The sequence below is a fragment of the Equus asinus genome, chromosome 21 (genome assembly GCF_041296235.1).
Source record: "Equus asinus isolate D_3611 breed Donkey chromosome 21, EquAss-T2T_v2, whole genome shotgun sequence".
In the NCBI taxonomy this organism is placed as follows: domain Eukaryota; kingdom Metazoa; phylum Chordata; class Mammalia; order Perissodactyla; family Equidae; genus Equus; species Equus asinus.
The window spans coordinates 84,582,712-84,599,006 of NC_091810.1; the positions used below are offsets into that span (position 1 = coordinate 84,582,712).

General features: G+C 37.0%; 1 protein-coding gene across 12 annotated transcripts in view; it reads left to right on the forward strand.

Annotated features, from left to right (window-relative positions):
* Positions 1 to 16,295, forward strand: part of ARMC8 (armadillo repeat containing 8) — a 94,243-nt gene that overhangs the window by 22,414 nt on the left and 55,534 nt on the right. For all 12 annotated transcript variants that reach the window (XM_070493382.1, XM_070493386.1, XM_070493389.1 and 9 more), the window contains 4 exons: positions 7,780 to 7,851; positions 9,326 to 9,468; positions 9,573 to 9,670; positions 13,350 to 13,442. In XM_070493382.1, the coding sequence (XP_070349483.1) occupies positions 7,784 to 7,851; positions 9,326 to 9,468; positions 9,573 to 9,670; positions 13,350 to 13,442 (402 nt within the window). In that variant the 5' untranslated portion in view covers positions 7,780 to 7,783. The remainder of the gene's footprint in view (positions 1 to 7,779; positions 7,852 to 9,325; positions 9,469 to 9,572; positions 9,671 to 13,349; positions 13,443 to 16,295) is intronic.

Sequence of the window (16,295 nt, forward strand, 5' to 3'; positions counted from 1 at the left end):
GCTTGATTTTTCTCAGTAAAGATTGTGAACATATAAAACATAATATACTATCAGGAAAAACAGAATTGAAGAAATTAAAGGTGAATAATGAGTTTTCATCGTGGTCTATATAAATAAATCTACTCAGCTGAGTTAGAGACATAGCCCTACCATGGTTCTGTAGGGAACTTCTTTGTCAATAACCCATGTCATAAAAGACTCTTTTACCCAGTCAGTGAGTATGCCCTTGTTGAAAAATACTATTAAGCATCAGAACAGCTTAATTTCAATTGTTGAAGAATGAGAAGTTATCTAGAGATAATTTTTTTGTTAGTAGTACAATGTTTAGCATAAATTTGAATGATCCTATTGCATCAAAGTTTTGGGATCAGGTCCTAAAAGAGCAAAGTTTCAAATGCATATTTGAATAGAAGACCATTAGATTTGGAGTAAGAGATGAGCAAAGAGAACAAGGAAATCAGTAGCCTTTGCAACTACAACAAACAGTAGGTATATCAGGTAAACTACTGCGTAGCACATTCCGAGCTTTCTCTAGTGTGGAGATCTGTGTATGACTTTAAAAAAACCATTACGGGATATATTTTGGTGAAGTTACTACGGTATTAGGTCAACCATGTTAAATCTCATAGTTGGAGAAGATTAACTGCTCAAATGTTTTTGTAGAACGTGGGTGAAAGCTGCTTAAATACTGTGGTTTTTTAACATATCTAAATTAGAGCACCTGATCTGGTTTTTACATTAGTGATTCTCCAGGGAAAGATCACAGCAGGTATCCCTATGTGGCCCTATGTTTGAAAGACAAAAGATGTTGTAAGCAAATGTGGCTGGCTTTGTTGTTTCAAAGTTGAATAGAACCAGAAAACTAGACCTCACCTCTCTGGTAAACTCAGGCAGTTGTGGATAACTGTAGAATTGTTGTGTGGTTTTCACCAGGTATCCATTTCTAAAAAGTGTCTTCTGAAGTATTTTAATGTATTGATGAAATAAGTTTATTCTGGTAATGACGTCTCGATTTTCTGGTTCCAGAAAATTACGTACCTCTGGTTTCAGTAGAGTATAGACAGGTTCCATTTTCTTGCATGAACTAAAGATATGATCTCCCATTAAATGAAGCCTTTGGGTTTTGAGAAATTTTAAACTAAAGGATAAATTTTAGGATAATTCAAAAGAAACATCCCAAAAAAGAAATATATATTTTTATTTTTCCCCTTAATACTTTTTATCGGTTACTTTTAAAAGTGTTGATAGGTAAACGTAAACAAAGATGAGCTTCATACCAAATGAAATGGAGTGATTCTGAGTCTTACTTATTTAAAACTAGATATTCTGAGACAATTCAGTCAGAGAATTATGGCTAAAAGGGTAGTAAGATTCTCCAGAAATTATTAGATCAAATTGACATAGTCTTTACATTTAGATAGAGAAGCTGTTTGTATGTTATTAACTTTGAACGTCAAGAATAGCTGTGTATGTGTATGTGTGTATATCTTTTCATGTTAATAAACCACTCACTGTATGCTGATGCGTTATTCCATCATGTTCTAACACATTTTTGATGTTCTTTAGAATTATTACATACATTAAAAATATTTATTAATATGCTATCAAAATATTTTGACATTTATTATGCAATTATTAAATTGCACTCTTCATTTTTGGAGAATGTAAGGTGGTTTATAATCATATATTGATAAAACAAAGAGTTAAATGCGATAGCTTCTAATTTCTGAGCCAGTATCTATAGAAATTGGAACTGTATCTGACACTACATACGTTCCAAAAATCCACACCATCGGGTAATTTGTTTATAAGAATGAACTAAATTATTGCCAATTCTCAGTTCTGTTCAATTTATACATATAGAAGGTGCACAATAAATGCCTAAGTTGACCTCAAATGAAGCTCACTATAAGTTTCTCAAGTGCCTTCTGAATCAAAGCTTTATGTTAAAGATAGCTTTAGTTTGAATAATAGCTCATCATCATCCAGTTCTTTTAAAGGCAGTTTACATATGGCAATGGTAACTTTAAATGGAATATGAGTAGATCTCAATCCCCCATCCATGCCGGATAATAGAAAGCTTATTGTGCTTCAATGTTTGGATGCTACATTCTCCAAAAAGAACATTGTAATAATTATAATTACAGGGACAGTGCAGTGAGTATGTTTGTAATTTTCCAAGTCCAAGTAATATTGTAAGTTGTTTACCATGTTGCCTTATTCTAGCTACCCACAAGTATGTATTTTTCTCCTTATTTTGTGGATGTCTTATAAACAGTGAGTTTTCGTAAGTAGGTCAAACTTTATACTCAGATTATAGTTTTTAATATCCAGTGTACTTTTTGGCTACTTCACACCAATTAGACCAAGTTTCAAACAAGAGCTTCTTCAGGTAAGTGAAAAGTAATACTGGTTTAAAATGAATAATTTTCTGTTTTTAGATGATACTAGGTTTTCAGTTAAAACTTATGCTATCTTGTTTAGGAATAAATATGCTCATGCCTGATTGCCTGAAACTTTGTTTCTCTAGTAGGTCTAGATCCCAATTCTTTTTCTTTCTTTCTTTCTTTTTTTTTTTTTTTACTTTTCCTACTGTTTTAATGGCAAAGTGCAGTATTTACTTTCTCTTTTGGTTTTGATCACCGTCATAACACTCTGATTTAGACATATCCTGTGGTAGGCACTGTACTTGTTGTTTTAGTACCTGAGCCCTTTTTCCCTACCACACTAAAAATTAATCTCTTTCAGGGCAAAGAAAGGTTAACCTCCATGTAAAAGTAGGTGCCTCTTGAGTCCATTTATTAGTGGGCAAATTTAAGATTCTAGCTAGATTTTAGCTGAAAACGTTCCCTGACAAATGCATGTTGGTAACATCTTAATATTGGCTCCTCATCTCTCATCCTCAAAGAGTGGGTTATCCCCCAGGCTTGCTGTTTAGCTCTTCTCTCTGGATATTGTTACCTCCAAGATAATTCAGTGTGTCTAAAATTAAGATAGGTCTTTGTCTTACTGAGGGATTTATTCTCCAAGCTTCTTAGTGTTCTCTGTACCCAGGCACCCAGATTTGAAGTAGTCACTCAAGATATGTCACATACCACATTTCCTGTACCTATCAAATCATCTCGTGAACTGCTTCCTCAAAATGTCCTTTGTATTAATGATTCCTATGGCTGCCACCCTAATCTGTCTCACATAACCAGATACCTGAATGGAATGATTAATTCCTTCAACAAACATTTATCGAGTGCCTACCAGGTGCTAGGCACAGTGCTAGTGTGGGAGGATGAATAATGTAGTCACTGCTCTAGAGGATCTGAAAGTCTAATGGAGGAGACAGATAAGAGAAGAGACAACCCGTTACAGTTTGATTGGTACAGCTATGCTAATGATAAGCACAGTGGGTGTTGGGACCACAAAGGAAGGGCATCAGCCATTTAGTTGCCTCTCTTGACCTTAGTATTATCTGCATTCCAATCCATTCCGCTCTCAATTTATTTTCCTTAGCCCTGCTTCCTTCATGTCCTTTTTCTCATCAAAAACATGATTGCTCCTTAATCCATCCCCCTTTAGTTTGTCTCTTCTCCCTATCACTCTCCTGACTTTATGTCCTATGCCACCGTAAAGGAAACCTTCTTTTCAGTCCAGGCTCCTGGTGCCGCCTCAGAAACATGCCATATTCATTTCCAGTACGGTCTTCTATGAATGGCTTTTCTTTTTGCCCTCCCCATCTACTTAGCCAAATCCTGGGCATTTTCTAAGGTTCATCTTAGTTCCTCCCATTGCCTTAGAACTTGTTAAGCTTGTCTTATTGTCTACTTTTCTCAGTCCTGGAAGCACTCAGTTTATAATATAGCACTGCTTTACCTTGTTAGTGTTATTTTTGTCTCCCTAAGGAGATTGTAAACTCTTCAGGTCAGATATCCCATTATGTGATGCTTTTATATCCTTCATAGAGTCTAGCACAGTGCTGAGCTCAAAAACTAATTGTTGAATTTCAGTAGTATATAAGTAGGGCATTCCCCCCCCACCAGCCCCAACGTTAAAAGTCCTTTGATCTACTGGAAAAAGGATGTCTTTGACTGAAAGTTAGAAATACTTTTATTTTGTATAAAAATGTAAAATTGAAACACAGAAGGAAAAAGGAAATACATTTCCTGAATTCTTTTGTCTTTTTGATTGATTGTTCTGAATGCCTGATATGCTGGAAGTAATGGAAAAAACACTTGGCATAAAAGACACAGATTGAGACTGGATCTGTCATTTAATGTGAGCCTCTGAGAAAGCCCCAAACCTGAGTCTTAGCTTCCTTTTCTGTAAAATGGGGTTAATATTACTCAAGGTTGTGATGAAGATTAAATGAAATCATGGATATGGAGTGCTTTGTAAACTTTAAGGCAATATATAAACCTTGCATAGTTTTACTGTGCTCCCATCTTGTATGATAGTTGTGAGTTTGCATTTTACAAAGATATGGATTTCTATATGGTACGTTTTGCGATCTATTAATAGTAACTTCTCTGAAAGTTCAGGTCAGACTGGCTTTCTTGCCTCTCAAGAGGAGGACAGACTTCTATCCTAACAAAGTAATGAGTGTGCTATGATAGAGGGCACCTAGGAAGGACACCTACCCAGACCTGGGAGTTGTCAGGGCATGCTTCCTGGAAGAAGTGACGTTGGCCTCTAAGCTCAGACCTGAAAGATGAATAAAGTTAGCCAGGGAAAAGTATGGAGGAGGCGATAAGGAGATGAGAGAATGGCTACACTCTGGGAACTGAAAGAAGCCTCATCTGGTTGCCTCTGAAATTGAATCCTATGCTGTACTTAGATCTACTAAAGATCGCTGTATGCGGTTATCATCTCTTTAGGCTTCAACTCTTTCCTGGAAATGATCTTATAGTATCCCTTTCTAGTAACAGCTGAATAGAATTTATTTGCTGGTCATTAACATCTCTTCTTCCTTATCTAGCATAGATATATTTTACTTATTACAGCTAGCGCAAGAATTGTTTTCTTTAGATATTGGTCCATTTTATTAATTGTGTTCTCTTTAGTCTGCATCTACTCTATAACTACTGGCTGCCTCCTTCATGTCCTTTTTATGAACCATTAAGAGAACTGGACAGTTGGTTTTGGAGGGGTTTTTATTTGCTTTTGTCTATAAAAACATTTACTTTGGCATGGTTTTGGATATTTGAAATGTATTTGTAAGGTAACATGGGTACACCTCACTTCTGCTTAGTTTAGGAAGAATGAGGAGAAATCTGGGAAAATATTATGGTTGAGAGTTCCAGAATAGAGATAGCATCTAGAATGGCACCTGGCACAAAACAGACTCTCAATACATAGCTGCTGGACAAATGAATGTGCACATTAGTAGGCAGAACACAGTAAGAGAAGGGAATAAGATGAAAGTAAATGACACACTGCTAGGTTAGGGTCTATAAGCTGATGATTGGGAAGTGAGTCTCTAAGAAAACAGCAGGCATCCATAAGGAGGCAGGAGCCTAGATGTACAGCCCCTCACCAACTATGCCTTGCTAAATGAGGCTTTGATATCACATAATTTTATAATCAGGTATCAGAACTTGGTAAAAACCTTAGTAAACTTCATTCTGTTTAGTCCCCATAAAAAAATACTCCTACTTACCCCCGTAAACTATGTGGAAGATCTGAGAGATAGGTTACAGAGAGAAGTCAGGCCTTGAAGAATAGACCTACCCTCAGGCACTGAGCTAATGGAAGAAGACTAGTCAGGTACAGTGTTTGGCTCAAGACTTGTGAAAATGCTATTCAGAAACTTGTGAGGAGAATCAGCTTTCAGCAGGTCACTACTACATCATAGCCATATTTTTCTGCACTCATTGAAGAAGATAATTGAAGAGAAGGGTATTGTAGTTATTGCCAGTGAATTTGGTTGGTATTGGAAATACATGCTGACTATAACATGTAGTTGTTGATTTTTTAAGTAACTTTTCCCCCCTCTGTTTTCCACTCCACTTTCTACAAGATTGTGGTTTGCCAACTATAGAACTTTTTCAGGATTGTAACTTTGAAGGTTGGCAAAAAATTCCTGTGTATTGTAGAGCTCTGACACCTAAAAAGGGGAAGTCAAAAGAGTTGCTGGATGAGTATCTAGGGGAATTTACTCTGGGGTAGGAAAGAAATGGGTGCTAAGAACTTTGAGCTTCTATGGCAGTGGTCTTAATGCTGTCAGACATGACTTCCCCTTATAAATATTTTGAAACGCCCCCTGCTGAAATTAAATCCATAATAATATAACCTACTCACATAGATAACTCCAAAAATAATATAATGTCTTCCCTGCTTATAACATAAAGGATAAAATTTTTAGAAAGAAGATAATTTATAATATGTAAATGCTTAGATGTGACTACATTAGAAAACGTAATGAAGTAGTATGCGTGCAGGGAGCTGCAGATGGGGGCTGATGGTGTCTGGTATCAGTGACTCAAATACCATGAGTGCCACAGTGCTGGCAATCTGATTTTCCAAAATGAAATAACTTTTAATAAAAATTATAACCTCCCTTTTATTTACAGGGCAGATACAATACTGAAAAACATGCTTTTCTTTAAAACTATGCAAGAAATGCCGTCTATTTGTAAAACTATGGTCAGAAATTTCCAAACACTCTCATAAACTTCTGAAATGCCCCTGGGGGGCTGTAATACCTTCTTCCCCACTTTGAGAACCACTGCTATGTAGAATCACATAGGGTTCTAGTGTTCTCTATTGAGATAGCACTACTGACCTATTTGGGTAAGTATCTTTTATTAAAGATTTTCTTAGTAGCACTAGGTTTATTTTGAGCTATTTATTTTCTCTACTTGCCCTTTGGGACCAACCACGTGTTTGTGAACCAATTGGTCATTGATAGAGATACTCTTATTATGGAGTAGAGTTTTATTCCTGATGAAGCAAAGGTCTGAGTGTAGCTAGAATAAAAAATACTGGAAAATATGAGAAATATAAACTATTTTTTCTTATTTTTTAATCTCCTTAAAAGATAATTGGCTGCTTAAGCAAAAATAGTAACAATATATTATGTTGTTTCTAACTAATTTAAAAATAAGATGTATGACAGTAGCAGCACAAAGAATGGTTGGAGAAATGGAAGTATATACTTGCAAGGCTCTTACAATATACTTGAAATAGGATAGCATCCCTTGAAGATTGACTGTGATAAGTTAAAAGATGCATATTGTAGATTGTAAAGCAGCCACTAAAAAACAACAAAACAAAACCCAAAGAAATACAGCTGATAAGACAATAAAGGAGATAAAATGGAATCATGAGAAATATTCGGTCCAAAAGAAGTCAGAAAAAGAGGCAAAAGTGAACAAAGTCATAGTCCCTGAAACAAAGTTCAGATCCATTCTGTCAGCTGGTTTCTTTCACTCCCCACTCCCAGAGCTGTGAGTGAGAAGGTGTCCTATATTTCTTTATGTTCAAAGGATTAGTGGCCTTTTTTGAAGAACTCAACTTTCTTTGTATTGGAAGTCTTTTACCAGTACTCAGGGGTCTCCCACTTCGCCCAATCCAATACTCTCCTGTTTTACAGCCCCCGGGCTCACTCAGCACCTATTGCTCTCCCTTCTCCTTGGCACTCCGGGTGAGAAAGGGTCACTGGTTACTCACTGGTTTCTGCACTTGCCAATCCAAGATGTTGCATAATAAAGATGAAGTGGAATGACTTGATCTTTGATTTTTCTGTGATGTCTCAACATACCTTACTCTTTTCTCTTCCCCTGAATTCAGAGACATGAAAAATGCTGTAATTGGAAACAACAAGCAGAAAGCCAACCTCATTGTTTTAGGAGCTGTTCCAAGGTATGTTTGCTATCATCTCCTTTCTGCTATTCATACTAAGTTTCTAATGTACTTCTCATTCTTAACCTTAAGACTCATCTTTTTTCTATATGGTCTATCCTATTTTTGAAAAGCCTCTTAATTTTTTAAATAAATACTTTGACTTATATGATGCGTCTCTAAAAAAAAAAATTGAAGTACCAGAGGGTGAAATATGAAGTGAATGCATTAATACTTTTTATAAATTCAGGAAGATCCTTGACCCTGCAGTAAAAGGATATCTTGGGTGGACAGGCTGTGTGCACCAGCCTGGTTCTTTCTTCCCTATCTCCTGAGAGCCCTGACAGTTTTTATATGATTGGATTATAATTTCTTAGGATTCTTAAAACCCTTTTGAATTAAAAAAATAAAAAAACTGCTTGGTTTTTAATTCTGCTTTTCTTTTTTTAATTTCTAATTTTTAAAATTTGTTGTTTTTTAAGTTAACATAGAAGTTAGATTTCTTCTGATGACCTAATAAGCTTCCTTTTGGAAGAGAGTGGCAGTTGTATAACTTTCTCTCTGCCTTTGCTACTCAGAGCTAAGTTTTATGTAAAATTGCTATGTTTTTCACTCAGAATTTTTTTAATGTTTTGTTTTTTTCTCTTCTCTTTCTTCTTTTCTATCTGATGCAAGATTAATGGTTTTATAGTTTTTATCATAACCGACCTCAAATTTATACTTTGGTAACTGTAAAGCTCTCAGCCACCTTTCTTAGGAGATTAGTGTTATATAAATATGCTTTAGGGAACATGAGGGAGATGGTCACTGGTGGTAGGTGGTTAGAGTTTGGGGAGTAGTCGTTTGGCAGGCTGGACTGGAGTAGAAATGAAGGAGCTCCTGATTACCCGAATGGGAGAGCTGGAGAAAGAAGAGAGCTTCCCATGCTTGAAGAGCTGCGTAGGACTTTGAGTACTCCCTCTAGGCTAGACCTCTATGATCTCTGAATAACGGCTCTGGATGTTCAAGGTCCATTTCTGGTCTGAATTTAAGATCCAGCAGCACTTGGCATTGGGAGTCTTCATATCCTGAAGTGGCAGATCGCATGAACTGTGGTGCTGTTTCTACAGAGACCACTTGTGGACAACGTTCAGATATACAGTTCTGATAAACTCTGAGATGATATGATAGTTCTTTTGCTCAAAATGGAGAATATCTCTTCTAGATTTTCTGGTAGTGATTCTCTGAGCTAACACAAAGAAGCAGAATGTCAAATTGGACACATCCGAATCAGGGATCTTGTCCAGAATCATGCTTTATAAATATTTACATATTCTTTTATTAAATTAGCAGCTGATATAAACAAATGACCATTTCCTAGCACTCCATAAGCTCACCAACCATATTTTTAGTATGTGGAATGTACTGGTAGCCTTTTTCTATCACATTAATTTTAGCTAATTTACTTTGGTTAAGTTTTTTAGTCTCTTCTGTTTATCAAGTTCCTTCTTTTTAGATTATTGTACTTGCTTCAGCAAGAAACCTCAAGCACAGAGCTGAAAACTGAATGTGCAGTGGTATTGGGAAGTCTTGCTATGGGTACTGAAAACAATGTCAAGTCTCTACTAGATTGCCATATTATCCCTGCCTTACTGCAAGGTATGTAGGGATGTCATTTTTGTACAAGTAAAAATTAGAATCAGTTTGCAGTGTTTTAAATACTAGTTGAAAGGATGAGTCTCAAATCTGTTTTCTATTAATAGGACTACTATCCCCAGACCTGAAGTTCATTGAAGCTTGCCTCCGATGCCTGCGTACCATCTTCACCAGCCCCGTCACTCCAGAGGAGCTACTGTATACAGTGAGTTTTAGATGTTTTTGAGTCGTCACTTACAGTTCACTAACAGCGTACTTCTAATTTGCTTATAGCATCTCAAAACTCATCATAACTGTGTTATGTTATAGAAAAGTCTCAAGAAGTATTTGAGTTCTTGCTGATTGGCAAATATCACATGTTCTAGGCTTTGTAAAGAAGTGAAAGTCTCAGATCTTGAGGAATTTATAAGCTGTTTTTTTTTTTTTAAAAAAAGACCCATTTTGATCTCTTAATGTATACAAATTAAGCCAGTATATTTACTGCCAAATGAGTGATAGAGAGTTCCACTCACTCTGGGTTAAATCCAGCAGAGAAAGCTTTCTAGAGAGGCTAGAATTTGACCTGGTTCTTGAATAATGGATAAGATTTAAAGAAGTGGAAACGAAAGAGACCAGTCTAGGAAAGATTTATGTAAGAGAAAATATGCAGGACGGTGGGCAGAATAATCTGTTATAGGAAGGGCATCAGTGTTAGTTTCCACTGGAAAGATGAATGAGAACCAGTTTGCAAGAGGCTTACTTGTCAGGCTGCAAGCAGAAAATACATGTGAGAGAATCCAAAGATCTTTGGAGTCATTCAGTGGTTTTCAAAAACCTCAGGGATTAGAAGGGGATATTATTATCTATTGATTGCATGGCACTTCCTTAATGAAAATTATCCAGGCCAATATTTTCAAACACTCTTATCCACAGTCCACAGTAAGAAATATATTTTCCATTGCCACACTATGAGTATATGTGAATTTGTGTGTGTGTGTTTGTGAGAGAGAGAGGATCCTGAGACAGTCTTCACAAAACAGTTCCACAAATATTATGCCCTCTGGTTTCTATTCTATCCTTTTTCATTAAGAAAAAGAAATTCTGGTAGTGATTCTCTGAGCTAACACAAAGAATCAGAATGTCAGATTGGACACATCTGAATCAGGGATCTTGTCCAGAATCATGCTTTATAAATATTTCAAGAATATAAGCAATCAAGAGGTGTAGGCAAAGCAAGCAGGGAGAGCGGACATGTCATGTGGCTCTGTAGTCCATCCTTCCCAAATCAGACACACACTCCTCTGGCGCATAATGATACAGAAGGTCTGTAAGTGAGGTCTCTGGGTCACCTCACACAGCAAGGAGGCTCTAAATTAGGAAACGTCTCAATGTTATACCTCAGGGACATTCTTTACATCTCAGCGATATTCTTCAGGGAGCCATGCCTTATACATTCCTAGATTGTTTACTACAGTGGTTCTCAAACTTGAGCATGCACCAGAAATATCTGGAGGGTTTGTTAAACACAGATTGCTGGACCTTACCTCCAGAGTTTCTGATGCAGTAAGTCTGAGAATTTGCATTTCTAATAAGTTTCCAGGTAACTCAGATGCTACTGGTCCATGGACCACTCTTTGAGAGCCACCAGTTTACGGTAAGCAGTCCTAAATGGCGAACATCCTCCTCAAAGCATTCCACAGAGAAGGACTCTCCTCCTAGTAAATATCAGTCTGTTTCCTGAAGATCCTGTTGTTATGTTTAAAAGAGATTAAGCCACTCACTTGTCTTCTTTACTCTAGAAGTCTCTCCCCAACCCCTAGCCCAGTAATAGGGGGAGAAATTGATCTTGGCTAGCTGTTTTAACTCCGTCTTCTCACTCTAAACTGATTTCATCACTCACTAATGGGTCATGGTGCAAAATTTGGAAAACTCTGATCTATGCCAACTTAACTTTTTTACATGAGAAAAATTAAGACCCAGGGACATTAAGTGACTTTCACAGTGAGAATGTCTAAATTATGAAACATCTCAATTTTATGCCTCAGAGACAATGGAGAATCCGTGAAAGGTGTTGGACAGGATAATGACAGAGAGTAGCGTTTCAGTGTAATTACCTGACGGCTGTGACTTGGATTTTATAGAGGCCAGCTGCCATCGCAGCTCAGGCACTAAACCAAAGACAGGGCAGTCGAGTTGGAAGAAGGCAAGATGTGTAGCTGAAATCCTGTTTATCAGATGGGTGGCTTTGGGCAAATTATGTAACTGTTCTTTGCCTTCTTTAATCAATTGTAGACTGCAGATATATAACACAATTGGCAGAAAGCGGGCAGGTGTGAAGAAAAGGGACAGGGTCTGTTGTGACAGGAAAACAGAGTGAGAGAGCAATGAGGAAAGGAAAGAGGTGAAAGTAGCTTTAGGAGCCTAATAGGCTTATTTATCTTCCTCTCGATTGCTTGGTCTCTCTGAGCTGCTACCTACTTCCGTCTTCTGCCAATGGAACCACTGTCCCCCCAAACCCGTAAAACACATCTGTACTTGATATTCTCATCTTCTCTCCTCCTTTTCTTTCTAGGCATATAGTACCTGACTTTCTTTGAGGTTTTCTAAGTTTTTCATTTTGTTTTTAAACTGCTTGTGACAACACAGAGGGTTATATTAACAAGCAGGAGGAAAAGATTCTGTATGTAGGGAATCAACAGCCTTCTCTTTTCCTACTTAGCTTTTTTATATCTTGGACATTCTTCTCTTTCTAAGGGAAACCCCGAATCTTGTTCATCCCAACAGTGGTATTCTTTTAAGTTTCCTTCCTTGCCCTCTGTTGTCTTTTGTCGAAGTGTGGTCTATGGACCAGCAGCATCAGCCTCATTTGGGCGCTACTTCGAATGCAGAGTCTTAGGTCCTACTCCAAACCTACAGAATCAGAATCGGTACATAAAGAATATCCTCTGCGAATTTACGTGCACATTCAAACTTGAGAATCATAGCTCTAGGACTCGTGACAGCGTTAGGCTAGGAGGCTTGAGCTAAGTTTCCTTTTCCGTCTGTGGTTCAGGCCAAATCTTCTTTCGACTTTTAATTCCTTTTGCACTCTAAGAAAAAGGAGGTTCTTGGAGAGCCCTGCAGCATGTTGGGTAGATTCTTCTCTCTTCTGTACCATGATGTATGTTGCTAAGTGTCAGCAATAGGCAGTACACTACAAGTGAGAAGTTGTTACTGTATGAATTGTCTTGTCAAGATTGAAATTAGCTAACCACAGTCATTATGAGAGATTTTTACTAGTTACTGATGTTTACAATAACGTCTCAGAGATCGGAATTGTCAAGTTTTATTTTTATACAATAATTCCTCCTTATAACAACATTTTGGTCGACGACGGATCACATATACAACTGTGGTCCCATAAGATTAGTACCATATAGCCTAGGTATGTAGCAGGCTATAACCATCTAGGTTTGTGGAAGTACACTCTATGATGTTAGCATACCCATGAAATCGCTTAATGACGCATTTCTTAGAACATAACCCCATCATTAAGCGACACACTACTATATTATTGTGTATCTTATTAGTTTCCTCACGTTTTGTTTCAGAACAGATTTCTGTCAGATTTTATTGAGTGATTTTGTTTTGTTGTGAGGATATAGCCTGTTTATGGGAGAGAAATTGAGAATTTTCTGTTCTTGTGTTTTATCGAGGATGAACATTGAAGCCCCTCTCCTTGTCCTTCGCCTAGACAGTTTTGATGGCCATGTCGCTTTTGTTTTGCTGTGTTCCTTAAAGAGACTTGATTTACTGTCATTAAGATAAGAGGCTTGCATATATACCTACTCATGGAAACAGTTTGTTAGATGTACTTACTGTACCTGAGTTCCTTACTGCTGTGTTCTCCTTCCCTTGGACTCCAGGATGCCACAGTGATACCGCACCTCATGGCGCTCCTCAGCAGGTCCCGCTACACCCAGGAGTACATCTGTCAGATCTTCTCACACTGCTGTAAAGTAAGAACCAGAATAAATGTTCTCTATAATGTAAAATTTTATATGCCCTTGGGAAATGTGCCTTCTTTGTGTATCCTCATAGAGATAATCTATAAATATATAAGCAGTCCTATATATATATTTCCCCTGCCCTTTTTTTTTTGACACAAATGGTAACTCACCCTACATACTGTTTTGCACCTTGGATTTTTCACTTGACATATCTTGAAGGGTATTCCGTATCAGAACATAAGGAGCTCCATCATTCCTTTTTTTATAAACAGCCGTATAGTATTTTACTGTATAGATGTACAATAATTTATTTAACCAGTCCTCTATTGTTGGACATTTAGCTTGTTTCCAGTCTTATATTACAAAACAATGCTGCAACAAATACCTCGTATGTAAGACATTTTATAAGAAACAGAATTGCTGAGTCAGAGTGTGCATTTGTAATGTAACCACATCTTGTCCCTATAGGGGTTGTACCATTTTATCCTGCTACCAGCAGTGTGTGATCATGACTCTTTCCCCACACCCTCAGTTTCCACGTTGCTGGAAATTGCTTTAAGTGATCTCTTATAAGGAGAAATGAGAGATTCGTCTTTGCTCTTTGTTGCAAAGATGTAATCTTTGTAATAATTCTGTTATTAAAAGGGCCCGAACTTAAACTGAAGAGTGCCATGAAGTACTATTCATTTTGCTTCATAGTTTACGTATTAGTGTACTCGTTTGGTAACCACGGGTGATTATTTGAGGTCTTTCATAATTTCTACACATTTGCTAACTTCTGACCAAATTATTGTTTATCTTCTGATGATTCTGTAGCTTTTCCAGGACAGCGTTACTGAACTACCTATCGTGTATAATACGGACACAAAGTGAGGAGTTTGGGGAACTACAGAACAGAAGGGAAAGAGAAGTGAACACCTACGTACTAAACTAGGAAGATCACAGACCTATGAGATTAGAACAGTTTCCCAAATAAATGAAAATTAAGTCACTTGGTTCCAGGAAAAGTATCTATAGATTATAATTTAAAAGTTTAAACCCCTCACATCCTAGCTGATTACCACAGCCTATTCAATTCTATTTAAGACATTTAGAATTTAAGATTTTTCTCAAAAATCCTTGAAGTTTCTCTTCCTGCATTGCTTTGACAAGTGTGTAAGCCAGCTCACAGGACCAGGGATGTCAAACAATCCCTTAATCTTTTGAGATGGGCAAAGAAAGGCTTTGAGAAAATGACAACTTTGTTGCAATGCATTCGCTAAAAATGAGCTGAACCAATAGGATCTAGAATTTTCCAACAATGAAATGATGTCTTATGGCCAGCCCTGGCAGATGGGTAGAGAAGGATACTCCAGAACTTTATGTCTCATTAAAAATCTTTTAGCATCTATACCTGAGTTCTGGAGAACACAGCATCTGCTGGTCATAACCACAGTAATCCCCAAAGGGCACTGAAAGTTGGACCTGCAAGTATAACTACTTCATGTCAAATTATGAGAAGTTTGAATTATCCCATTCCTGAAGTTACCCAAATAGCTTTTAGAATTACTCATAGAAACTTCTCAACCCTTTTAGGCTTGCTCATCTGAAACTTCTCAGTGCTGTTTTAGCTGAAAGCATAGATAAAGGAATACCATTAAATCACTAGTTCTTTTGCCGGAGGGAAACTTTGCTGAGCAAGAATGTGCAGTCACCCTCGTGCCAGTAACAGAACCAAAGATCTTATCAGAGAAAATCACCTTAACTCAGCTTTCTTTTAGCCTGATAATTAGCATTTACTATTGTAATTAAATGATTAAATTTAAGTGTTCTGAGATATAACTAGACTTCAGGAAACATTATAGCATTTATAAACCCCAGTGACAATAGTAATAACCTAAAATACAATATTTATTTCTCTGCTGATACTCAAACATCATGTATCTTTGAAAATAACTGATCTGATGGTCTCTGTATTGTGATTAATTATAAAAACCTTTTATTTTCATGTTGTTCACTTTTACGTATAGGCCCAAAATAAGATTCATAATAGAATTTTAAAACTCATTCACAAATTTGCATATACTGGTATCACTGTTAAATAAATTTACATAGTTTCAGGAGGGGAGACAAAAAGAGGAGAGATTACTAAAGCATTTGTGTTATAAGCTAATCAGAATTATATCTTTAAAATCTCTCCCTGACTTAGTAAGCAGCAAAAAAGGCTAGTAATAAAGTTAATTGGAATTCTAGCTTCTAAATTGTTGCCACTTCTCCAGCAGTGACTCAGATTTCTGAGACCTGTATTTTGGAGTTCAAGATCATGAGGGCTTCCACTCTGTGGATGTAGCCTCACTAACCCCAGGTCCATGCAGGTCAGTTTGGAGAGACTAAAGAGAGATGTGATAATTAAATGACAGCTCCTTCTCTCTAGTTGGTTCAGCCACTGATTCCTTTCTTGCAATTGTTTTTACACAATCCTGTATGTGACCACAGACAGGAAGAAGAGCTTCTTTTGTAACAAATGTTTACTGCAATCTTTGGGGCAAAGAATTTGAGGGATTAAAAAGTACAACATTGGTAAGCAGTGGGGAATAGTTAAGTTTGGAAAGTTGTTGATCTTTTCACCATCATTTATATATTGATCTTTACAACATCAGTAAAGACATTCCATAAGTGATCTAGCTCTTAGGGGAAAAAAGATGTATGCACATGGATATTCATTGAAGTGATGTTTGTAATTGTAAAAGGCTGAAAACAGTCTAAATGTCTATAGGGTACTGGTTAAAGTATGGACATTGATACAATGGAATAAGACCAAAGAAGAAATGAGAAAGCTCCTTATGTACTGATAGGAATGATCTCTGAGATACATTATAAAGG